The sequence below is a fragment of the Ovis canadensis genome, chromosome 2, assembly GCF_042477335.2.
Source record: "Ovis canadensis isolate MfBH-ARS-UI-01 breed Bighorn chromosome 2, ARS-UI_OviCan_v2, whole genome shotgun sequence".
Classification (NCBI taxonomy): domain Eukaryota; kingdom Metazoa; phylum Chordata; class Mammalia; order Artiodactyla; family Bovidae; genus Ovis; species Ovis canadensis.
Window position 1 is genome coordinate 163,094,652 of NC_091246.1, and position 27,182 is coordinate 163,121,833.

General features: G+C 41.2%; 1 protein-coding gene across 1 annotated transcript in view; it reads left to right on the forward strand.

Annotated features, from left to right (window-relative positions):
• Positions 1–27,182, forward strand: part of CACNB4 (calcium voltage-gated channel auxiliary subunit beta 4) — a 142,904-nt gene that overhangs the window by 103,054 nt on the left and 12,668 nt on the right. The window contains exons 9-11 of the mRNA XM_069577527.1: positions 8,234–8,343; positions 13,868–14,019; positions 16,083–16,178. Of these exons, the coding sequence (XP_069433628.1) occupies positions 8,234–8,343; positions 13,868–14,019; positions 16,083–16,178 (358 nt within the window). The remainder of the gene's footprint in view (positions 1–8,233; positions 8,344–13,867; positions 14,020–16,082; positions 16,179–27,182) is intronic.

Sequence of the window (27,182 nt, forward strand, 5' to 3'; positions counted from 1 at the left end):
ACAGAACTTCCACGAGAATGCGGAAGCAGACTCTTGGAGAACACAAACAAAACCTTGTATGCACCAGGAGCCAGGAGAAAGGAGCTGTGTCCCCACAAGAGACTGAGCCAGACTTGGCTGTGCGTGTCCAGGAGCCTCCAGCAGAGGCATGGGTTGACAGTGGCCTGCTGCGGGGTCAGGGGCACTGAATGCAACAGTGAGTGCATGAGTCCTTTTGAAGGAGGTCACCATTATGGTCGTTAGCCCTACTATTGTTTGGCCTCAGGCCAAACGACAGGGAGGTAACACAGCCCCACCCATCAACAGAAAAGTGGCTTAAAGATTTACTGAGCAGGCCCCTGACCATCAGCACAAGACCCAGTTTCCCCCCCAGTCAGTCTCTCCCATCAGGAAGCTTCCATAAGCCTCTTATCCTTCTCCATCAGAGGGCAGACAGAATGAAAACCACAATCACAGAAAACTCACCACACTGGTCACATGGATCACAGCCTTGGCTAACTCAATGAAACTATGAGCCATGCCATGCAGGGCCACCCAAGACGGCCGGGTCATGGTGGAGAGTTCTGACAAAATGTGGTCCACTGGAGAAGGGAATGTTCTTGCCTTGAGAACCCCATGAACAGTATGAAAAGGCAAAAAAATATGACACTGAAAGATGAACTCCCCAGGTTGGTAGGTGCCCAATATGCTATGGGAAAAGAGTGGAGAAATAACTCAAGAAACAGTGAAGAGATGGAGCCAAAGCAAAAACAATGCCTGGTTGTGGATATGACTGGTGATGAAAGTGAAGTCTGATGCTGTAAAGAAATGAACCTGGAATGTTAGGTCCATGAATCAGAGAAAATTGGAAGTGGTCAAACAGGAGATGGCAAGAGTGAACATCGACATTTTCAGTTCAGTTCAGTTCAGTCGCTCACTCGTGTCCGACTCTTTGCGACCGCATGAATCACAGCACGCCCAGCCTCCCTGTCCATCACAAACTCCCAGAGTTCACCCAGACTCAAGTCCATCAAGTCAGTGATGCCATCCAGCCATCTCATCCTCTGTCGTCCCCTTCTCCTCCTGCCCCCAATCCCTCCCAGCATCAAAGACTTTTCCAATGAGCCAACTCTTCCCATGAGGTGGCCAAAGTACTGGAGTTTCAGCTTTAGCATCATTCCTTCCAAAGAAATCCCAGGGCTGATCTCCTTCAAAATGGACTGGTTGGATCTCCTTGCAGTCCAAGGGACCCTCAAGAGTCTTCTCCAACATCACAGTTCAAAAGCATCAATTCTTCGGTGCTCAGCCTTCTTCACAGTCCAACTCTCACATCCATACATGACCACAGGAAAAACCATAGCCTTGACTAGACGGACCTTAGTCGGCAAAGTAATGTCTGCTTTTGAATATACTATTGACATTTTAGGAATCAGTGAACTAAAATGGACTGGAATGGGCAAATTTAATTCAGATGCCCATTATATCTACTACTGTGGACAAGAATCCCTTAGAAGAAATGTAGTAGCCCTCATAGTCAACAGAAGAGTCTGAAATGCAGTACTTGGGTGCAATCTCAAAAATGACAGAATGATCTCTGTTCGTTTCCAAGGCAAACCATTCAGTATCACAATAATCCAAGTCTACGCTCTAAACACTAATGCCGAAGAAGCTGAAGTTGAATGGTTCTATGATGACCTACAAGACCTTCTAGAACGAACACCAAAAAAAGATATCCTTTTCATTATAGGAGACTGGAATGCAAAAGTAGGAGGTCAAAAGATACCTGGCGTTAACAGGCAGATTTGGCCTTGGAGTACACAATGAAGCAGGGCAAAGGCTAACATGTTTTGCCAAAAGAATGCACTGGTCAGAGTTCAGGCTAGATTGCCTTGATAAATAGAGCCCAAAATGTATAATGAATCAAACTTGGTAGAAACTTACTGTTACTCATTGTACAGTCTGAGGCAGGTGTTCCCCAGCTGGGAAGGTGGGTAGGATGGAGAAGGGAAGGATGGGAAAGAAAGTTTGTCCTGGGCATCATTTGGGACTGCTGGCCTGGGGTTGATCTCTACAATCAGCTGTAGGGAGAGGAGTGAACCAGCTTCTCTGGTTCACATCATTCTCACGTTTCACTGGCTAGAACTTAGACATGTGGCCACACCTTCTTGCAAAGGAAGCTAGGAATGTGCCCAGGAGGAAGAGAAAATGGATTTTGTTGAACAAATAGCAGTCTGCCATATTTATCTAGTGGACACAAGGGTTTAATAGGAAAGCCATAGGTGTATCCTATTCTCTCTCTCTCTCTCTTTAAACAAGATAGACAGAGAATGAAGTAATTTCAAAGAAAACAAGTGAAAAGTACTGAATACTAGACTACTGGAGTTGGAAGGAAATGTAAAAAGTCCTTATATTCTAATCTCTTAAGTCAAACAACAGGCAGATGGATACCCTGTTTCTGTTTGTAGCTTTTGAGTAACTGGAATCTACTTCTTTAAAAAGGCATTGCAAAGAAACAGCTGAAGTCTGGCTTTTTAACTTAACCTTGGTTTTGATCCTCGCCTCTGATGACAGGGGCCATGACCCTTACCTTCATGCAGCTCTCCCTGGGTTGTTAATAGCTGATATGCCTGGCTCAGTCAAGCAGGCTTCCTTCAGTTGTGCTTAGAGTCACATGGCTTTAACCTGTGGGCCTTTTTAAGGAAGTTCTGAGCAGTGCTTCATCCTGTGGCCCCACAAGAGCTCTTGAGCTCAACAAATGCCATCCCACATGCAGTCTAAATTTCTGTTTGTTTTGGTCCCCACATAACATCCGTATAAACAGCAGTGTTAGTAAAGGTTTGCAAGGTAGGACCTTATGGAAAAGAAGGAAGTAATTATTGTAATTTAGCAAAGAGAAAGTGACTGACTTAATTACTGCCTTCAAGAATAAAGAATCTGAGGTTCTTCCTCAATCTTCAGACTTAGAGAGAGGAAGTGCATTTAATTGTAACAGCAGAGATTTATCAGCTTGAGTTACCTGATTCATCAAGCATACACTATTGAAGATGATTTTAATAGAAATAGAACTAAAATTCCAGTGCCAAGTGATCCAAGGTGCTTGATGGCACACACAGCAGAGGGTGTAGAGATGTGAGGAGCAGCAGCAGCAGCAGCAGAAGAAACGGCTAGAGAGAGACTCTGCCCGAGAGAGATCCGATATATGGCAGAGTTTGAGAAAACTAGATAATAAAGGTGGGAGTAGGAGAGAGGGCTTGCTTTCAAATTAGCAGAGGCCACTGCAGCAGAAAAACAATAATGCATTCACTGGTGCATACGGAAACTTTGATTAGGAAAAAGAAATGTGCTTCTAGTTTCACTATGACTCTGACATGTCTGCTGTGTGGGGAATATCCTTACATTTTGAGCCATGACAATCTGCTGCATTGTGTTCCACCAATTAATAAAAGGAGAAAAAACAACAAATAGTCTTTAATTGAAACCAGCCAAGAGAACAATTACACAGCGGGCTTTTGCATAGCAATACAGCATAAACAACATGTTCTATTGGAAACCTCCTCCATGTTTCACTGGCTATGAATGCAGTAGGGTAGACAAAATAGGATAATTTCTTTTTCAGAAAGAGCCAAAAGAGAAAAAGAAACTGCCTAAAAGTCTTTCTTCTTCAGTACTGTTTTTCAGCTCTTGGCTAAAAAATAATTCAACAAATTGAATTAAACACCAACAGTGTCTCCTACAGAATCATATACTTACTCTTTTATGATACCTCAGGAATGATCTGAATCAGTTTAAAGCTACTTATTTTACAATTTTATTGTCATTCATTGCTTAATGGATTCATTGCTTAATAAATTCAAGGCTTAACTAGAATGTATGTAAGAAAGAATGAAAAGCACGATACTGGATACTTCCTCAGAGAACCCCTGTACATGTGGATATCCAGCTCCATGTATGCCTTCCATTTCTTCCCTTCTCCTGACAGTGGATATCCTGATAGTTCCTATGCACAAGTCATAAACTAAGTGAATGAGTCTAACGAGCTGGTACAGTGCACCAGCCTGGCAGGGGCACGGTGCATGCACAATGGCATGGAGCTTTTCTCTCTTCATTTCACACCACAAACATTCATCAGGGATCATCCTTTCAGATGAGGTTTGTTCAGCTTGTTGAATCTACCATTCACAGGCTGAACAGCAAGCAGTCAAACCAATTGCAATGTGTTGACCTATGCTAATCATTTCAAATCCCAACAAAGTTGTAACTTTAGGCTTTTTGACAACTGAATCAGATCAGCTCTATGGCAGTTATAGAACACTTTGTAACTAACCAACATGATTATGGCCCCAAATCCTAAATGAACATACAAATAGGATCTGAAGCTACTAGCCAAGGCATGATTTAAAAAAAAGGTTTTAGGAAGAATTTAAAGAAAGGAGGCTAAAAATATAATTGAGGGAGAATCAAAGGAGTAGTATTTATTTATGAAAGGAAATGGCAACAGCTGATGCTATCACAAAGCAGCCAAGACATGGAAGAATGAAAACAACTTGTAATCGTAGGCGACAAATGGAAAAGAACAATACAGTGCCTTCTGTTTCGTAACCAGTAGCACTCTCTTATCAGCTCCTCCTACTCTCCATTCAAATGCAGACTCATCTGTGGACACTCGAGCACTCGAGATAATTTATTGAGCCCCTCACACCACATATGAATGTTTAAATTAGCAGATTTTGATTGTAACACGTCTGACCTTATTCTCCCACCCTCAAAGTATATGCAAGTTTCATGGACTCTCGCAATGGGAGAGTTCATGCTGTAACTATGAATGAGTATTTAGGAAAACACTTTTAGATATTGCCTCATGGGTTCCTAGTGACTGTCCTGTGAGATAGTCTGGCAGAACTACTATCACCATTTTATTAATTATCATCCTGATGCTCAAAGAAATGGCATGATTTGTCCATGGTCATGCAGCCTGCAAGAGGAAGATCCAGAGAGACTCCCCAGGTCCATGTATGCCTTCCATTCCTTCCCCTCTCCTGACAGTGTGCTGTCTGACCTTTGGAATGTTTTCCTTTGTGAAGAATAAGAGTTTTTTTTTTTTAATTAATATACTAACAGGGTTACATATTGGATGTGGTAAGGATAGAGTATAAAAACATCTTTAGTTTCTATTATCAACCTGGAAATACTAATTATTTTTGAATGAATGTGTCTCACCTGGGAGTAATGTCTTTCCATAGATAAGACAGAAAACTAATACAACTCAGCACTGATGGGAGTGCGGAAATTATGAGGGATTCCAAATCCGAAATAAGTTAACAACTAGGATTCAGATTTACCAGATTTATATATATCCAGTCTGCTGGGGAACTGAATATCCTTCATCCCTCACTAGTAATTACTGACACTGTGTCACAGAGAAGTATCCAAGGGAACTTTTTAGAGATGTATATCAAAGATACATGGAAGTATTAAGTCACTAGAAGATATGAAGGTATATCAAGAAAAGAAGTAGAAAGAGTATTAGTTTAAGTAAAAAAAAAAAAGTATATAAACTAGGTAGCACTTAATGAATGTAATTACTTTACTGGGGAGCCTTTTTTTTGGGGGGGGAGCCTTTTAAACAACAAAAAGTTTGGATTTGGTGTCTGATTTTGATAATAGTAAGCATCTTTGCATAGAAAATGGAAACTCCTACTTTGTCTCATTGGAGGGTTTCTGGAACTGTGTCTGTCTTCTCCTAAACTCTTTTCTACATATGTATTTTTATTAAGAAATAACACATTAACAAATTAGTGAAGGACAGGGAAGCCAGGTGTGCTGCAGTCCATGGGGTCACAAAGAGTCAGATACAATTTAGCGACCAACAACAACAAATTAGCTGGTATTTTATTGACCAATAAAAAAAAGAAAAAGAATCTTTTATTGTCCACACCTTTTTTGTTTTCAGAACACATGAAGCAGTTTTCATTTCCTGATTTTTGTTTGTGTGTTATTATTCTGCCTCTTGGTTAAAAACTTTATATATATTTGAAAATGGCTTTGTAAAAGTGTGTTAAAACCCAGAAAAAATAAGAGTGCACATCTGCTGATAATCCTTCCAACTTCTAAGAACCAGGGTCACTACTTGGCTAGTATAAAACTAGAAGATTTGATTCTCATCTAAGCAGAATAGAATCTTTGGATCCTCTGTCCTCTAAAAGTGAATATTCTAAAAGGCTGAATTCTGCCCCTACACCAAGCTACTTGTCTCCAGTCATATGTTTGAAATGCTCTAGAACTTGATTGTATTTTTCTAATCAGCAACTCCATCCTTAAAACTGCAAACAAAGACACCAGAAACACAAAAATAAACAAGCAAATCCTATTCTGTAGGTAAAATGAGCTCTGACCACGACTGACTATGAGATTTCATGCCTCAAATGCGGCAGCCAGCTGAGTAAGAGAGACTCAGATATGGGCTCCACGGATTTTAACCTGACTTAAAAAGTGGCCATCATTCTGTGTGGCCCAGATCTACTCTTGATGGTTTGGCTGGTATCTGGAGATTCGGGGTTGCTGGAGAAGGAAGCTGAAACTGTAAGAGAATTATGAGTCTGGTGACTTAAGTGCTGGCCTAGAGCTTGGGAGCCTGTGCTTTAGACCTTCTTAGACACTGGGGATCCATGTGGAACTTCCTCCCCATGTCTCACTTTTATTCTTGATAAAATGAAGAAGTTGTACAGACCAGTATTTTGCAATATAGGTAAGGCCCCAACAGAAATGCAGAGGCGTTTATTTGGTATTAAGCATGGGAAAGATGGGCCCCTGCTGGCCAACTCAGCCCCCATTTGATGTTCTCAGTGACCTGAGATATTTCACAAAATTCTTGGTTTCCACAGAAGACAGCCTGAAGATGCCTCAAATAATTTATTAGGGCCTGAAAAATTCTAAGGAATTAAAATGCTTTAAACTTCCTCACCATCTGCAGCTTATATATCCAACACAACCAACAAAGAGTACTTTGCTTTAAAATGGCACCAGAACTTTTTCTGCACAGCCTGTTACTCTAAAGAAATAATTTCTGACCAAAGAGGACTGTCTTAAATTCTCCTCAAGGATTCAGGTCCCTGAAGTCAAGTGAGGAGTCTCCTGAGAGGGCTGACAGTATCCCTAAATAGGTGCAAGATAACATAGGACTCAATTGTGGATAACTCTACCCGCTCCTTGCTCCACCCTCTAGAGGAGCTTGAAAGTTGGGGAGAAAGAGTGCGTGAGTATAAAAGGGAAGGGGCCTTGTCTGTTTTCTGGAATCCTCTAAGCTCTGAAGATAAGCGTGAGGAAGGGCCCACGATGGCAGTAGCTGGCTTAGAGAGACATTCTTTGCATTCTGCAGATAGATCATAGTTTGAAGTTGAGCAAAACCAGCCTAAAATAAAGAACTTGAAAGTTGTAAGTTCCAGAGATTCTCATTTGCTAGATCATATCCACAGACAAGATAGACTTCTGTCTCCATTCATTGGCAATGTCTCTGCTTTATTCTTGTCTTGCATGACTGCAGGATACTTTCTAACTTATGGAAATCCTGGCACAATCCTCACATTGCCCTCAGCAATAGTGTCTTATTTCTGTCCACCATATGCATTCAAAGTAATATGCAAACATGTTAAAGAATCTTGTGCCTGTAGAAAAGAAACCATATTTTTCATATTCTTAGAAATGAAGCATTCCTTCGGGCCTGTGGCAAAGTGCTTCATGTGTCATAAGTTAACTGTTGAGCACCAGGAATACAACACAGCTACCAACTGGTTGATTGTCTTTGATGATTAAAATGAAGAGGATTTTCCTCTTTGACCAGCAGCACTGAGGCACTGTGCAGTTCCTGAAGGTCTTGTTCAACAGAAAATCAGCTATGAATTGTGGGGAAATTGTATTGCTGCTTGCTAGAAAGAATATGGTTTATTTATATGTTTTGATTCCCTCTTGGTATGGTGTGTACTATAAGGAGAATTCGGCAAGACAGACAATAGTGGAGGAAGAGTTTGCACTCTTCCTGGAGTTTTTGTTGTTGAATAGCCAAAAACCTTCCTCCATTCTGCTCTGCTGTATTTTAATGCTAGCCAAAGCCTATTTAAAATACTTGTGGCCAATGTTTTATTATCCTGTGGTTGCACTATAGTATGTAAAATGGTTATTAAGTACTGTGGTTATAAATCGCTTGGAGAGCCCCACCACATTTTTACTGGTTTGTTCTGTTCTGTGTTCCTATTCATAGGATATCAATAACAAGAGTGACAGCTGACATTTCTCTTGCTAAGAGGTCTGTGCTAAATAATCCCAGCAAGAGAGCAATAATTGAACGTTCGAACACTCGGTCCAGCTTAGGTAAGATGTTTAAATGTGCTACTTCTCCAAGCTGCGCTTTCAGACTGGGGTGACACGTGTTGCATTTGTGAAAGCTTTTCCAGCTTACTCTGATGCCATTCTTTAATTTTTTTTTCCTTTATTCATTAATGTATGGCTGCTCTGGGTCTTTGTTGCTGTTTGTTGGCTTTCTCTAGTTGTGGTGAGCAGGGGCTACTCTTCGTTGTGGTCCTAGGGCTTCTCATTGTGGTGGCTTCTCTTGTCGCAGAGCACAGGCTCTAGGTGGGCAGGCTTCAGTAGTTATGGTGCACTGGCTTTAGAGCACCAGCTCTGTTTCTCAGAAGCACGTGGGATCTTCCTGGACCAGGGATCAAACCTGAGTAACCTGCATTGGCAGGTGGAATCTTAACCACTGGACCACCAGGGAAGTCCCTGCTCCCCATTCTGAATGGAGAAGCACTGATTAACTGAGGAGAAGGCCAGTCGTACAAAAGCAGAGAGCAGAGTTGTGCAGCTGATCCTTCTCTGTCTCAGCTCCAGTCAGTTAGCTAATTAGTAGTCTGGTGGGAAGAATCCTCAAGAGGCTGTCTTCATCTGTTACCACTTCAGCACACGAAGCCACCCATCCCTGCTTTACCCAAGCTTCTCAATGAGGCTAATGACAGCTGTCATACCTGAGTCACAGCTGACTTGAAAGCAAATGAGATGTCCACCTTTCTCAGATCCTTGGAAGAAAGCTCGATAATGGTGTTCTCAGTGTGGTTTCTGCTGCCAGCTGGTACCCAGAATAGTCACATCCTTAAGTGGATGTAGCAACTATCATTAACAGTACGTAAGGAGTTTAAACTTATCTTTCCTGGTACACCAGTCAGAAAGCATCATGAAAGTCACCATGATGGAGAAGCAAAAACACTAATATACGTGGTTAGCTCCATCAAGCCATACAGGAGCAGGGCTGCGGGGGACGGATTCACCAACCACAGAATGGGTCCAGGCTGCCCGAGAAGCACAGTACTCCTCTCAAAAGCCTGTCTGTGGTTTCTGTGATGGCCCAGAGTGGTGCAGTCCACCCATAAGTCTCTTTTGCATTTACATTCTGGTCTGCTTTGTGAAAGAATGCTGAACATACCAAATGCGACAGTTGTGTGTCTGTGGGAACAGGATCCCAAACATCAGGGGTTCCTTCTTTAGTTCTCTATTTAAAGCCTTCAACATTATAGAGTGAAACACTCTTAAAGGCACAGTATTTTGACCTTCAGGGATGATGAAGGCAGAGTTGGTGATGATGAATCAGATTACTAACTAAAGTAATATATCATGACTGGCAAGGATGCCAAGTTAGATTGAAGATTTCTCAAATAAGCATCTGCTCTCCTATCTTCCACCCTCCTTTTCACTCCTCAAAGTGCCTTTGACTTTTACCCATTCCTTCCCTTTGAAGTCATCCCGTATAATCTATGTAGTCACCTATTGTCAGAGCCAGTGGAGTGGGTGGAGGGGGGTTAGTGTAAATAGTGAGAAAGAAACAAGGCAGATATCAGTTCATTGGTTTTCGTTTTCACTCTGTAAAGTCTTATAGCCACAACCACTGCAGTTAATTTAAGGGCAACATCTTATAATAACCACTCTGTGAGCCACTTGTGCCCTTTTGTCTGCTTGTTGATACATATTTGTAGATTCTTTCATTAAATATTTATTGAACACTTTTTACTGCCATGCATTACACCAGACTTAGGAAGTACAAATGGGACTAAGACAAACTATCTTACCCATGGTAAGAAAACAGAAAAAAGGAAGTGATGGTTAAAATGCTGTGTAATGATGGAATTATGAGCAAAGTACTAAAAGTGTAAAGAGAAAAACAGGGAGTAAGAGGTATCTGAGAAGACTTTACAGTTTTGTGTGTGTGTGGTTTTTTTTTTTTTTTGAGCTGGTTCTTAAGGCAGTCAAGAATGTACAAAAGCATTGACATAGAAACAATATGTGGTTGAGAAATAAGTGGTTTTTCTTGCAGATCATGCTTAGAAAAAGGAAGTGGAGGGCATGAATTGACAGCAACAGAAGAGACTGTAAAAATAGGTTTAGGCCAGTATATTAGGGCTCTAGTATGCTTTGCTAAAGAGACCTCCAAAATAGATCCCACAGAATGTTGATTTTATTCTTTTGGCCTTACCACATGGCATGTGGGATCCTAGTTCCCCCATCAGGGATCAAAGCCATGTTCCCTGCATTGGAAGCTCAGAGTCTTAACCACTGGACCACAAGGGAAGTCCCAAAATGTTGATTTTTTAAAAGATACAAATAGTATGTTTTTCATGGTCAAATAAATTTGAAATTTATGGATTAAATAGTTGTCAGGTTTCTTCGCTGCAAGACTTCTTAGAGACCTGAAGATAAAGAAGGTAATACATGTTTGAAATTCCAAGAGAAGCTATTATAAATGCAATATTTCCCTTGTAGAAAATCCCCTTCTTTGTGTTTGTTATTTCATGAGATTAGTGTTCCAAGGTACTTCCCTTGGAAAATGTCATTTGGGGCCACAAAGAGCCATTGACATAGCTTAAGCATTTAGATATGAGAGAAAGATCACAGGTGACAGGGTTGCTATAAGAGCTGAGTCCAGACCAGCTGTAGCCGAGTTATTAGTGAAATGTTCTCTCGGGTTTCCCAGGATCCTAGTCCATGACTTATCAGAGTTCATTTGTCTGGAATAATATTATTACAAGGCTTTGACTGGAATCAGCATGGTAGTCAAGATATTGGGTTTGGTTAAAGCTTTTCTTTAAAACAACAAAAAAAGAAGGATATGAGCGGATTCCTTGGCAGTCCAGTGGTTAGGACTCTGTGATTCCATTTCAGAGGGCCTGAGTTCAGTCCCTGGTCAGGGGACTAGGATCCCGCAAGCCCTGCGGTATGGGTGAAAAGGGGCTATGTAGATAATAACTTTCTTTCTCACATGTATAATTAAGTTATTGTATTCCTTATACATATCATTCAAGTATTGGACCCACTCCAGTATATAGAGTGGACCTCTGCAGCCTCCTGGCCTGCTCTGCCCCAACACCTCTCTGTTGATACCCATGGCCCAGGCTTTGTGTTGGTTAAGCAGTAGGTGCGCCTGCCCTCAGCACTTTGACGTCCAGGGCCTAGGTTCAATCCCTGGTCAGGGAACTAAGACCTTGCAAGCTGAACATCAAGGATGAGGTCAAGAAAATCTCCCAAAACATTACACTTACCTCTTTGCTGGTGCAAAGTAAATGAGGCCCAAGTATCTCTGAATTATTTACACAGAGACTCCGAGTGCCTCAAGGGTTCTTTGCTCCAGGGCAATCTACTTTGCCTCACTGCCTTTTTTGCTACATCAGAAAACATTGTATTAAAATTTGAAGCTTAAAGCAGTATAACCTTGTTTTAGTACAGTTCTGGCCAGGAGTTACATTCAACTGTGACAGTTTAATGGAAAACAAACAAACAAAAAAACCCACACCCCAACAGCTAAAACTTACTACAATAAAAACAGCCTTTATTTTCCGAACATTTCCTCTGGAAAAAAATCTTTCTGTTTCTGACATATGAGGGAAAAAAGGGACAAGTAGGTTGTTGTTGCTAATAAATGTAGACTGTATTTCAGAATTTTGCAAATAAGCCAAATTGTCAGATTCTTTACATTGCTATATTGAAAGCTAGTCACCATTCAAAGTAACGTGAAATCTTTCAGGCCATTGGTGTTGGATAATATGATATGTTGACTTTTTTTTTTAAATGGAAATTTATTGCCTCAGAATTCTGGAGGCTAGAAATCTAAGACCAAGGTATCCATAAGATTGCTTCCTTTTGAGGAACGTAAGGAAGACTGTCTTCCATGCCTCTCTGCTAGTTTCTTGGGGTTTTTCTGGCAATCTCCGGCATTCCTCTCTTATAGAAGCATCTCTCCAGTCTCTGCATCCGTCTTCACATGGGTTCTCCTCTGTGTGTGCCTGTCTCCAAATTGCCCATTTTTATAAAGACACCAGTTGTACTGGAGTAACACTCACCCTAATGACCTCATTTTAACTTGATGATCTCTATAAAGACCCTATCTCAAAAATGAGGTTACATCCTGAGGTATCAGCGGGTTATGACTTCAACATAGGAATCTGGGGGGATGCAGTTCAACCCATTACAGGAAGGAAATCCGAGAACATGTTGTGAGTCAGAAGTTGAACTGAATAGCTTCTACTGGGTCCTGGTGACTCTTTAAATTCATACTTCTAATACAGATCATGCATTAAACATCAGTGATTTTGTGGGAAATAAGAATTTTATAAGAATTTTATGCTATTATGCGGAGCCCTAGAAAATAGTTACATGATAGACTTGAGCATTCATGATCCCACACACCCTGTCAGTCTATTCAGTAAAAAAGGGGGTCTCTTTGGTGATTGACATAAATTTGTGTTTATTCTGAATAAGCAAATCATGAGCTTCTGGCACATACCCTTTTCAATGAGGATATTTAGAGTGACATCAACTTTTTCCTAGTCCATCTTTGAAATAATTTAAATTAGATGCCTTTGTCTACTCTGTGTAATTTAGACAAGATTACAATATTGGTAGGTCATACCTGTAGCCAAAAGAAACCAAAAAGCAAAACGAGATCATCTCTCTGAAAATTAAATAGACTAATTCAGATTTTGGACATGATCAATCAATCAGGTGATTTATAAGAAGATATATTACATAAAGCTTTTATAGTTCAGAAATCCATATTATGTTTTGCAGATAATCTGCTTAATTTTTACTTAAACAATAGCCAGATTGCTTTGAACATTGAAAATAACTAGATCTTTCATTTGACCAGATTCATGCACAAATTCAGGTCAGTTGGCTCTTACACCTGGCCCAGTAGATTTGCATCGAAATGCATTGTGACACTTTAATTGGCGTTAAGTTGTATTTTTTTAATACTGAAGATAATTATGCCATAGAATAAGTCCACTGGCCCTAGCACTTAGTGAAGACTTAGCAATATGCTAATTGTAAGAGTAGGTCCAGAACATTTAACAAGGATACAAAAATGTGCATATCAGTCAGAACAGATGAGCTGCATGACTTTATAAAAACATATCCATAAAATATTAACCTGTAAACTGTTGATTGGTAGACATATTTCAGTGCAATTTGTTTTCCATGTGATGTTGCTCTGCACCTGTATTTTGGTGGCTTCCTAAAATGTGGTTTCAGCTTCTAGAGCTAAAAGTAAAGTTCTTTAGAACAAAATCACAATCAAAACAACATAGCTATGTCAATAGCTAAATATTAGAGTGAGTGTAAGAAGCAAATCCAGTGCACCATCTCAGTTTTTTCCACCAACTGTTTAGTTTTGGGTAAAATTCAAAACCCATCTCTCTTTGGAAAAGATCTTAAGTTAGACAGAACTATGAAAATTCAAAATATTCTGTTTTGCAATGTAGGCTAACATATCTGAAACAGGTACTATTTTTTAAATATAGGAACTAATTAATAAAAAATACCGTAACCTGTTATTTGTTATTTCTCCTTTTAGCGGAAGTGCAAAGTGAAATTGAAAGAATCTTTGAGTTGGCAAGATCTTTGCAACTGGTTGTTCTTGATGCAGACACCATCAATCACCCAGCACAACTTATAAAGACCTCCTTAGCACCAATTATTGTTCATGTAAAAGTCTCATCTCCAAAGGTAATTAGCTCATTTCTGTCTTAAGATTTAGAAGGTCAGTTTCTTTTGAAACACTCTTCGCTCTGTGCATTTTTGTTTGTGGCAAGGAAAATGTCTTTTTAAGACCCTTTTAATGAATACTGTTTTTGATTCACCTGGTCTGTACAGGTTCTTGAAGTTTTGAGATAGCAAATAAAGAATAATTTATTCCTTCAAGAAACTCACTGTCTGTGTGGTTCCCAAACCAGGCAGTTATGCAAGAATATAATAAAAAGCAAAAAAAAAAAAAAAAATCAAAAAACAGGAAAGATGACAAAAAGTTAAGTCTGGCTTTTCAGAGATTTTAGGTGCTATCTTGGTAAATCTCTTAGGTAAAATTGATTCTTATATCACCTATATTATCTCCTCAGCTGAGAGAGAAAATAGTTCAAGAAGTACACATATATTTACCATAAATCTAAAGCCAAACATCACTGTATAACATCTCTGGTGGAAACTTTATAGATCTGTGCATTTATGCTTAGGTTGGGTTCTTCAGGGCTTCCCTGATAGCTCAGCTGGTAAAGAATCCACCTGCAATGCAGGAGACCCCGGTTTGGTTGTCGGGAAGATCTGCTGGAGAAGGGATAGGCTACCCACTCCAGTGTTCTTGGGCTTCCTCTGTGACTCAGGTGGTAAAGAGTCTGCCTACAATGCAGGAGACTTGGGTTTGATCCCTGAGTTGGGAAGATCCCCTGGAGAAGGGAAATGTTAGCCTGGAGAAGGGAAAGGCTAGCCACTCCAGTATTCTGGCCTGGAGAATCCTTCAAGGAAAATAATTATTCTGTGATGAAGCACAATGGAGTATCTGCCATGTATCTTTATGCCAATAGGGGAGATAAAAATAAAAGTGAGACAGCCTCAAATTGGTCCCTTTTTTCCCTTACAAACTTTTATATATCCATTTATTTATTTATTTTTAAATTGGTCCATTTTGACTTGGATTTTTTTAATTTTAAAAACTTGATGTTCTAAAAAGTGAATATGAATTGGATACCCTTGGGAGGTACTACCTTAACAATCAGTTTCTTTCCAGTGGCTCCAAGAGTTCATTTTCTTACTTAAATGCGTATTCAACTTCGAACCAGACCAGTAGTCTCCTCTCCCAGGGAAAGCATGTGCCCTTCCCAACCCTTCTGACCTCCTCAGCCTTCCATCTCTCCAGGCACTGGTTCTGTGCAGGGTGAGCCTGGAGTCCCGACCAAGCCAGGACGTTTGGGCAATCATTAGAATGGAGTGAAATGACTTTGACCACTTAGAATTGCTGATCCAGAACTGAAGGGGATTCAAGCACCCTTTACTTCAGCGGAATAGAGTTCAACCTTCTGGCCCCAATTGCCAGGGAGTCCACTAGTGCAGGAACTGGTCCCCTCGTGGATATATGTGCGGTGGTATCATAGAGCCTTATAGATTAGTACTGTTTCCGAGGAAGCATCCTATTTCTGCTAAAAAATAATTAAGGGAAAGAGGAGTAGATAGAAAAATGCAATTACAGCAGTGTCCCAAAAGACATAGGTGTATCACTGGTTTATATGTAGCAATATACCAGTGCAAATGTTTTGCCTAGATTTCAAAGATGAAATTGTCCTGTTAATGTCAGATTAGACTGGATGCCTTAATAATTATCAATGACATAAAGAGAGTCAAATATATAAGTGACTCTGATATTGATCAGACATCAAGATAGTGAACCAAAATGCTACTCAACTGAATTTGGACATAAATGATCTGGTACAGATCAGTGCCTCCATTTTTGCAGGGCTCATTTTGAAATCTCTGGATAAAATCTAGGAAGGGTACTTAGGAACCCACCAAGACCTCACATGTAGCAAGAATAGGATGGACATATCAAATCCACTATAACTGAAAGCCAATGTAATTGAATGATGTCATTACAGAGTTTACATGTATATGAAACTTGTCATTTTGTGTTTCCTCCCTATTAAATACTCAGGGTTAAACAGACTCTGAAAAAGATGTCTTGATTTACTTGGTTTTCTTTCAACTCACTGATAGTATCTCAGATTCATGTCTTCTTCTATCAGGTTTTACAGCGGTTGATTAAATCTAGAGGAAAGTCTCAAAGTAAACACTTAAATGTTCAACTGGTAGCAGCTGATAAACTTGCACAGTGCCCCCCTGTAAGTACAATCATCTTTTTTGGTCTTAATCATTCTTGACTAGTTAGAAGAGGCTGGTGGGTTTTTATCATATTGGCATTGTCATTTTTATTCTAGAATGGTCATGATAATGGTATGTTGTCATAAACCTAAAGGATTTCTTGGAACAAACTGTTGTCACTTTGGCTACCCAGGCATGCAAAGCTCGGTTATGTCTGCCACGTAATAAGAAATGAACTTAGTGTCTGGGGTCCAATGTCCTTACTGCCACCTTGATTGCCTTGCAGACACTCAGCAAACTACTTAATGCAGTCATGTGGATGCTTTTATGAAAAGAAAACAACAAATAAAACACACCGATTTGACTTTAACTTTTCTGCCAGAAAGTTCTGATAGGCATAAAAGATTATGACACCGAAAACTGAGAATTTATTAGAACTAGAAGAGCCCTGTGGTTACTGCAGATGAAAAGGTCAAGGCTAAGTAAGGTGAAAAACTGTATTATAACAATTTTTCTTCTAATGCCACTGCCAGAGAACAGCTGCTGAGTTCAAAGCCGAGCAAACAGTGAGGAAGTGGGAGGTTGGGGGATGGTAACTGTGCCATGTGGGTCACCAGTGTCTATACCTGCTCAGCTGACTTACTATTTCTGTGCCTATGTTTCTCTAAAGGAAATAAGTGTTTGTCTACTGATTTAATTCACTAGGTTTTGTTATATACTTATGTAAGGATTGTTCGTGATCTGTGGAGTCATAAACTCTAATTCAGATGTTTAGAGAAGCAACAGTGTAGCTGTTAAAAATATAGACTCTGAAGCTGACTGCCTGGGTTCAAATCTACCCAAGTCTATCACATCCCTAGTTATCTCATCTTGAGCAGATATCTGGTTGGATTGATATAAAGGCTCAGTGAGTGAATGTATAGTAAAGCTCTTAGAACAGTACCTTGCACGTAATAAGCAGCATCTAAATGTTTCTGTTATAATTTCTGGATGTACTTTGTACCGTGATGTGCCCACCTGTCAGACTCTGTGAGGATCTGTGCCTGTCAGTTTCACTGTTATGTCTCAAGTTCCTATCATAGTAGACCCACAATAAATATTGAATGAATGAAATGATGTAGAGGCAATAAGACTACAGGGTAAGAATCAGGATATACAGGCAGCACATTGGACGCTTACAATGGGCCAGACACTGTGCTAGATGCCTTACCTAGATTATCTCTAACCCTCACAATTAGTAAATTAAGCAGTATCATCCCCATCATATAGTTGAGTCAACTGAAGACAGACAGGTTAAGTGATTTCCCTAAGGCACACAGCAAATTAAGGTTAGATTTAGATCTTCCTGGCACCCAAGCCAGTTTCCTTCCCTCACAATCCAACCCACCTGTTCACACACCCAAACATGGTTACCTGCCTGCAGATGATTTTGATAGGTCAGAGTCTGGAATGCTATATAAAGAAGTCCAACTTCACATTGCTGACTACTGAAGTTCACTCACACATGGAATCCATGCTTAAAGTACTGAGCAGATATAGAAGTGTATTACTCAGTCCCTGTAATGCATCCCACGTGGAGGAAGCAAACCTTTAACTGAGAAGCTACCAAAAGACAGGAACTATGCTATTGTTTTAAATTTTTAGAACAGTTTTCTAGGGGTATTTATATCAGTTGGGTTTTCTGAGAAGCAGACACTTAAGTGAATTCAAAGTCCAGATTTATTAGGGAAAATGCCTATGAGAGTGAAAAACCTGGCTTAAAAGTCAACATTCAAAAAACTAAGATCATGGCATCTGGTCCCATCACTTCATGGCAAATAGAAGAGAAAAAAGTAGAAACAGTGGCAGATTTTATCTTCTTGGGCTATAAAGCCACTGCAGACAGTTCAGTTCAGTTTAGTTCAGTTGCTCAGTCTTGCCCAACTCTTTGCAACCCCATGAACCACAGCACATCAGGCCTCCCAGTCCATCACCAACTCCCTAAGTCCACCCAAACCCATCTCCATTGAGTCAGTGATGCCATTCAACCATCTCATCCTCTGTCATCCCCTTCTCCTCCTGCCCTCAGTCTTTCCCAGCATCATCTTTTCAAATGTGTCAGCTCTTCACATCAGGTGGCCAAAGGATTGGAGTTTCAGCTTCAGCATCAGTCCTTCGAATGAATATTCAGGACTGATCTCCTTTAGAATGGACTTGTTGGATCTCTTTGCAGTGCAAGGGACTCTCAAGAGTCTTCTCCAACACCACAGTTCAAAAGCATCAGTTCTTCGGCACTCAGCTTTCTTTATAGTCCAACTCTCACATCCATACATGACCGCTGGAAAAACCATAGCCTTGACTAGACGGACCTTTGTTGACAAAGTCATGTCTCTGCTTTTTAATATGCTATCTAGGTTGGTCATAACTTTCCTTCCAAGGAATAAGTGTCTTTTAATTTCATGGCTGCAGTCACCATCTGCAGTGATTTTGGAGCCCCCCAAAATAAAGTCAGCCACTGTTTCCCCATCTATTTGCCATGAAGTGATGGGACCAGATGCCATGATCTTAGTTTTCTGAATGTTGAGCCTTAAGCCAACTTTTTCCACTCTCCTCTTTCACTTTCATCAAGAGGCTCTTTAGTTCCTCTTCACTTTCTGCCATAAGGGTGGTGTCATCTGCATATCTGAGGTTATTGATATTTCTTCTGGCAATCTTGATTCCAGCTTGTGCTTCCTCTTTGGAACCAGTCTGTTGTTCCATGTTCAGTTCTAACTGTTGCTTCCTGACCTGCATACAGGTTTCTCAAGAGGCAGGTCAGGTGGTCCGGTACTCCCATCTCTTTCAAAATTTTCTACAGTTTATTGTGATCCACACAGTCAAAGGCTTTGGCATAGGCAATAAAGCAGAAATAGACAGTGATTGTAGCCAAAAAATTAAAAGATGCTCTTTGGAAGGAAAGCTATGATGAACCTAGACAGTGTATTAAAAAGCAGAGACATCACTTTCACTATGAACCACAAAGGTCCATATAGTCAAAGCTATGGTTTTTCCAGTAGTCAGGTACAGATGTGAGAGTTGGACCATAAAGAAGGCTGAGCGCCAAAGAACTGATGCTTTTGAATTGTGGTTCTAGAGAAGGCTCTTGAGAGTCCCTTGGACTGCAAGGAGATCAAGCCAGTCAATCCTAAAGGAAGTCAGTCCTGAATATTCATTGGGTCTGATGCTGAAACGGAAACTCCAATACTTTGGCCACCTGATGTGAAGAGCCAACTCACTGGAAAAGACCCTGATGCTGGGAAAGATTGAGAGCTGGAGGAGAAGGGAGCGACAGAGGATGAGATAGGCTCACCAAATCAATGGACGTGAGTTTGAACAAACTCAGAGAGATAGTGAAGGACAGGGAAGCCTGGTGTGCTGCAATCCATGCAGTTGCAAAGATTTGGACATGAATGAGCAACTGAACAACAACAACAAATATCTATGAGAAAAAAAGGGGGGAGAACAGAAGCAGAGCTGGGGGGAGAACAGAAGCAGAGCTGGAAGGAGAGCCTCTAGATTTGATGCAGTTCTGACTCAGTGAAAGGAAAGGAGGAAGGAAAAAGTGGGGAGGAAGAACCTCAGACTGTGCTGGAGGGTTGAGAAAGTCACCCCCTAGGAGCTGGGGATTCCCAGAGTACTAGAGGATCCTCTGGAGAAGGCGATGGCACCCCACTCCAGTACTCTTGCATGGAAAATCCCATGGATGGAGGAGCCTGGAAGGCTGCAGTCCATGGGGTCGCTAAGAGTCAGATACGACTGAGCGACTTCACTTTGCACTTTTCACTTTCATGCATTGTAGAAGGAAATGGCAACCCACTCCAGTGTTCTTGCCTGGAGAATCCCAGGGACGACGGAGCCTGGTGGGCTGCTGTCTATGGGGTCACACAGAGTTGGACATGACTGAAGCGACTTAGCAGCAGAGGATCCTCATTCTGAGCAGAAATGTTCTGGCTCTAGTCCCCATACTCAGGCGGTGTCTAGAAGCAGCCCAGGGAAAGCACGGGCTTGAGTACCTGGTGGATCCTAACGGCACAGCAACACAAGGCTATCTGCTGACTGCTCTCATCACATCAGGTCCTCACTCCAGGGGAATGGGGGCATATACCTCTGTGACACCAGAGTAGATAACACTGTTCTTAGTTCCTCCAGGAGAAAGCTAAGTTCCCATTAAGAAATTTATTGAAAGTAACAATTAGTTGTGCTCCAATATAAATAAAAAATAAGTGAGCCCTAAGACTCAACCCTGGGTATGTCTGACTCCAAAGCTCTGTCCACTGTACTGCTCCACTAGGACACAGCTGTGTCATGTGGGTGGATTTCTGGCCCCCAAGTTCACTGTGCGAGAAACAGCACTTGGGCAGGCAGGATGCTTAGCCACGCTTGCAGCTGCCTTTACCCTGACCAAGAGCAGAACAAGGACCCCCACATGGTAAGGGTGGGGTTGGCAAGAAAGTTGAGAGAATGAGGGGAGGAGCTCCAATTCAGAGAACCAATTCACTGACCAAATCCACGTGGTCCTTAAGAATGGGTGCTGTGGGACTTACCTGGTAGTCCAGTGGCTAAGCTTCTGAGCTTGTGATGCAGGTGGCTTGGGTTCAATCCCTTGTCAGGGAGCTAGATCCCACATGCCTTAACTAAGAGTTTGTATGCCTCAACCAAGATCCTGCATTTCACAACCAAGACCCGCTGTAGACAAATAAATATCTTAAAAAAGAAAAAGAATGGCTGTTGTGTTGCAATCAGACCTTATTGGGAACAGGGAGTCTTTGGCAAGGCAGGGAGACACAAAGCCCCTCCTCTCTGGGGCATTGGCAAGAGAGCTCCCTTCTCTATCAGTATCTTCCCCCACCCCTTATTGCTATTAAAGGAACTTCCTCTTTGCTTTTGTTGTATCTAAAAGCATCCCCACCTTCTTTTGTTTCCAGAGGCATTTAGCACAAAATGTTTCCAACGGGTTTAGGCTTTAAGGACACAAAATCCAGAAGGGGAAATGGAGAGCAGGCAATTTCCTGTAACAAACACCCCTTTCCTCAGCAGACAAGGAAGCACAGACCCTGCCACCTGCTTGAATGGTGGAAAATGAAGAGGGAAGAGTACAAAAGGAAAGATGCCAAGTAAATATCTCAGCTCTCACTGACCTTGTCTGAGTTCACGCTGTGAGAACGGCACTGCTTCCAGGAGGTCCCAGACGTGTGGCTAAGATCTGTAGACTTTGAGGAGCAGACCTGGGTGGACTTGAGAGCAGCTGGGCCTGTCTGATCTCATTTGGCACAGTGATCAAACTTACCCAAAAGGAGGAAGGCGTTCCACAGCGGCTGTCTAAGTAGAGAGCGTGTCTCCAATTGCATTGGAGGTAGGGGTGGGAGTGGAGTGGGACCTGGGACCTGATGTCAGGTGTTATGGAAGAAGTCTCCTCTGGTGAAGACCAAAGGCTGTGGCCTCTGACATCCCTTCCTTACTTTGACACTCTGATTCTACCTAGAGTTTGGATGTGATCAGCGTAGACATATTATGGAGATCATGAGGGTTGTAGAGCCCAGGGAAGAGAAGAGTATAAAATTAAACAGAAGATATATCAAGTCAAGTAACATGCCTATTGTTTCAAAACATCGTTAAGACGTTTCAGAGAACAACATGTGTGCACCTCTGAGTACATGGTATCCATGCCTCTATAAGGTTAAATCTGACAAATTTGAAGATTTATTCATCTTAATTCTGTGTAGCTCACTGTCAACTTAAAAAATATTCACAACCTAAAAGTTGAGGGTTATGTTTTATTTAGCGGGAATTTTTAGGACTATAAGCCCGAGAGACAGCATCTCAAGTAACCCTGAGAGAACTGCTCTGAGGAGGTGAGAGAGGAGACAGGTTAAATAGAAGTTTTGCAACAAAGGGTAGGTAGTCTTAATGTCAAAAGATTATTGTTAATGAAAAAAAAAAAAACAGAAATCTCAAGTTAAGGAATTTAGCGCTTTTATATGAATGGGAACGTGCAAGAGTCTGGGCTCACTGAAGTCATTCCTTTCATGTGCATCTCAGCTATCTGGGGCCAGTGCGCTGTGTTTTTCTTACATCTTGAGCTCCCCTGGGGCTCTTTGTAGGGAGGGGCTGCAGTCTGTGACTGGTATTCTTTTCCTTCCTAAAGTGCCTTTAACACTCACCAGCTCACATTCAGTTCAGTTCAGTTCAGTCGCTCAGTGGTGTCTGACTCTGTGACCCCATGAATCACAGCACGCCAGGCCTCCCTGTCCATCACCAACTCCCGGAGTTCACTCAAACTCATGTCCATCGAGTCGGTGATGCCATCCAGCCATCTCATCCTTGGTCGTCCCCTTCTCCTCCTGCCCCCAATCCTTCCGAGCATCAGGGTCTTTTCCAATGAGTCAACTCTTTGCATGAGGTGGCCAAAGTACTGGAGTTTCAGCTTTAGCATCAGTCCTTCCAATGAGCACCCAGGACTGATCTCCTTTAGAATGGACTGCTTGGATCTCCTTGCAGTCCAAGGGACTCTCAAGAGTCTTTTCCAACACCACAGTTCAAAAGCATCAATTCTTTGGCACTCAGCTTTCTTCACAGTCCAACTTTCGCATCCATACATGACCACTGGAAAAACCATAGCCTTAACTAGACGGATCTTTGTTGGCAAAGTAATGTCTCTGCTTTTTAATATGCTATCTAGGTTAGTTATAACTTTCCTTCCAAGGAGTAAGCGTCTTTTAATTTCATGGCTGCAGTCACCATCCACAGTGATTTTGGAGCCCCCAAAAATAAAGTCTGACACTGTTTCCCCATCTATTCGCCATGAAGTGATGGGACCAGATGCCATGATCTTAGTTTTCTGAATGTTGAGATTTAAGCCAACTTTTTCCACTCTCCTCTTTTACTTTCATCAAGAGGCTCTTTAGTTCCTCTTCACTTTTTGCCATAAGTGTGGTGTCATCTGCAAGTGTACACACTGCTATATTCAAAATGGCTAAACAACAAGGACCTATTGTATAGCACATGGAACTCTACTCAATGTTATGTGCCAGCCTGGATGGAAGGGGTTTTGAAGAAGAATGGATACATGTATATGTATGACTAAGTCCCTTTGCTGTTTACCTGAAACTATCATAACAAGAGTCTTGGAGAAGACTCTTGAGAGTCCCTTGGACTCAAGGAAATCAAACCAGTAACTCCTAAAGGAAATCAATCCTGAATATTCATCGGAAGGACTGATGCTGAAGCTCCAATACTTTGGCCACCTGATGGGAAGAGCCAACTCAGTGGACAAGACCTTGATGCTGGGAAAGACTGAAGGCAGGAAGAGAAAGGGATGACAGAGGATGAGATGGTTGGAAGGCATCACCAACTCAATGGACATGAGTTTGAGCAAGCTTTGAGAGATGGTGAAGGACAGGGAAGCCTGGCATGCTGCAGTCCATGGGTCGCAAAGGGTTGGACACAACTGAGCAACTGAACAATAACAATCACAATATTATTAATCGGCTATACCCCAATACAGAATAAAAAGTTTAAAGTTTGAAAAAAAGAAAGAACAGTTTAGATCAGGGTTGCTCCACATTCTGTGTTGGATAACTTTTGTTACAGGGACCTGTCCTGTGCATTGTAGTATGTTCAGCATCATCCCTGGCCAGTAACAACTACTGAGTTGTGGCAACTGAAAATATCTTCATATGTAGGGAAAGCCATCACTTCCTGTTGAGTAACACTGGTTTAGAGGAATATATACAGAAGTTTTGGTTAATGATGTTATAAGAAGTCTCAGTATGTGATTCCTTGAGATGCATTTCAGGTGCACTAAACTTGTTCCTTTTGAATTTGATCTTTTTATAGAATGTGTTTGTTAACATTTATCTCTAATAATTACTAGAGAAAAATAACTTGTCTTATTAATATTGATATATTTTAGCTGCTGAGAGAGTTGGTAGTTGAGTAGTTGTGTGAGTACAACATATTACATCTGAAATAACTGGAACCAAGAGAAGATAGTGGACTTCAATGCAGATAATACTGTGAGCGGCCTTACGATATGTCCTCATGTCAGGAATCTCCAACATCCTGATGCACTGGGAAGGCAGCTTTGCCCTGTTGTTATTTCAGCAGGATAAACACTTTCTTGTTTTATATAACTGGTTTGATAACCTGGAATTCTAAACAAGTAGTCTGGATAAGCAACGTTACTTTGTATTTAATATTCTGTATACACTCTGTATTCACATCGTTAAACATGTTCATTTGGTATTGTTTGAATAGCATTTGTAATGCTAAGAAGGAACTGTATACTCATTTTGGAATTTTTGAGAAAATCTTCAGATTATAAAAACTGGTAAAATCTCAAAATGTATCTGCATTTTCCCTACTTCACTTCAAGACGGTAATTATCATTGTCATCCAAAGATGGGTGATCACTGTGTCATTTTAGTTCCTCTAGGAGAATTTGCAGCTTCCTTAATTGGCCACTGCATCTCCAATCTGAAAAGTCAGCAAATTGCACTAGCGGAGTCTCGCATTGCTAAGAAATTACAAGCAGCAGTCTTTAGAAAGGGAAGTCTAAAAAAGTACTGAAAAGATTAACTCTCTGTACTTAGAAAAATAAACTCAGGGACTGTTGAAGAAAAAAGGGACTTTGAAAAGCACCTGGTGTAGTATTTCCTGGCGTGTGTTCTTCCCAGTATGGGTTCTATGCAGAGTCAATAGGTAGAAAGCACTTTGGTACCAAAAATGTTTGAGACAACATTTGTGTAAACATAGACTGTTCTCTTTACTGCAAAAGCTTTAATATGCTAATAGATAGTTTATAGCTCCATTAGGATAGTGTACCTTTCTTCTCCTGAATTTCGACTATAGAACCATTTCCCGCAGAGCATCCTGTGGGTATAGTGTTTCATGGAACAATTCTAGGGGAAGACTGATCATTTAGCAAATGAGAGAACTGAGACCAAGAGAGATGAACTGACTTTCCAGAGGTCGTATATCTTTGCCAAGTCAGCATAAGATCTCCGTCTTCTCATCTGACAAGACTTTAGAGACTGAATGGCAACAGATAGGTTACTATATATGATATAATATACAGCATATAAATATATCATTATATCATTAGATAATGATTATATAGTGATATATATATATTCTTGCAGAGAGAATCATGGGTTTCATGAGTGAGGCTTCTTCTAAGAATGGGATCAGTAAACATTTCCAGTAAAGTGCCAGGGAGTAAATATTTTAGGCTTGTGTACCATGTGGTCTTTACAAAACTACTCAACTCTGCCTTGGGGGCAGGAAAGTAGCCACACATTGTGAGTGTTCCAATCAAACTTTGTTTATAGAAGTACGAGGCAGGCCCAAGGTAGCCAGCCCATCAAAGTTGCCACCCTTGTTCTAGAACAAGGTTCTGGTTGTCTATTTCTGTGCAGTGAACTTCCCCAAAATTTAGTGACATCAAATGACGACCACTTGGTGGTACAGAGCTGGTGACCGACCTCGTCCCTTTCCATCAAGAATATGAGCGTCTTACGTGGCAGCTCCCAGGGCTCCAAGAGCAAGTATTCCAACCCCTGAAACTTAGATATTGGGTTTACTGGCCCAGCATCACTTCCACGGTGTTCTGCTAGTCAAAGGAATCTAGAGGCTGCTCAGATTCAAGGAGACAGGACATAAACCCTACATCTCCATGCAGAGAGTGTTAAAGACCTTGTGGCCATTTTCGATCTGCCACAAACAGAAAGATGAGCTGGAAGGATGGGCTACTGAATACTTCTACTCTGGAAGGAGGACTTTCCTTCATTGCTTCCTCTAGATTCACAGAAGAAAAGGTGGGATGCAGACAGAAAAGGGTCTTGAGAGACGAGGACCCACAAGCCTGTTTCATATGTGTGTTTTTATACGACCAGCCTGAATTTCCATTTGGGTTATACACCTATATACTATAGTGCTGGATTTCATTTTGCTTGCACCAGATGCCCTTTTCCTTTTCAGAGAAGTTGAAATAGTACATTTAAGAAGTGCAAAGTTCAATTTGCCCCAGTACTATGGTATTCAGTTACATAATGCATAGTGAGAAAAGCAGATAGGCAGACAATTGAATATATAAATGAAATGTAATCCTTTAGTCCCATTTAGCTACAAGCTGGCTTGTGTTACCAAAAGCTGACCCTGGCTCTTTGAGCTCTGTAATTTTTCTGTACGTGTAAAATGATAATCATCACTCTTTCTGCAAGAGGGAAGCACGTCTCCTCCACAGAGACTTGCAAACCTCCAACATTACAGTAGCCATGGTTGTTCTCGTCTCTCATCCTTTATTTTCCATTGCTGAATGGACTCAGATTTACTCTATTAAACACAGGAACTCTGAAGTGAATGTTAGTACCCAGGATCCTATAACAGTAGTATTGCTATCACACCGCCCTATTCCAGTAATTTTATTTAAATTACTTAGAATCATGTGGATTCTCCTACCTGAAGTGCCAGCTGTGAAGGTGCATTCACTAGTACAGAGTCTCTGGATTCTGTACAAGTATAGAAAGTAATTCACAACATGGCGTTTGAAAAAGTGACTAATCAATTTCAGATGTTACCAAAATCTGACCCTGAAGAGGTGGCAAGAATACAGAAGAACTGTACAAAAAAGATCTTCATGACCCAGATAATCACAACGGTGTGATCACTCACCTAGAGCCAGACATCCTGGAATGTGAAGTCAAGTGGGCCTTAGGAAGCATCACTTGACCTTGTTTCCTTCATGAAACAAGGCCGCACAGGATCTAGTTTCTCTCAGTCCCAAGGAGACTACTCTTATTGCAGGAATTTCAGTCACCCAACTTAGACATGCCATCTTAGGGACAGTTCACTCCCTTCAGTTCAGTTCAGTTCAGTCACTTAGTCGTGTCCAACTCTTTGCCACTGCATGAACTGCAGCACGCCCAGGCCTCCCTGTCCATCACCAACTCCCGGAGTTCACCCAAAACCATGTCCATTGAGTCGGTGATGCCATCCAGCCATCTCAT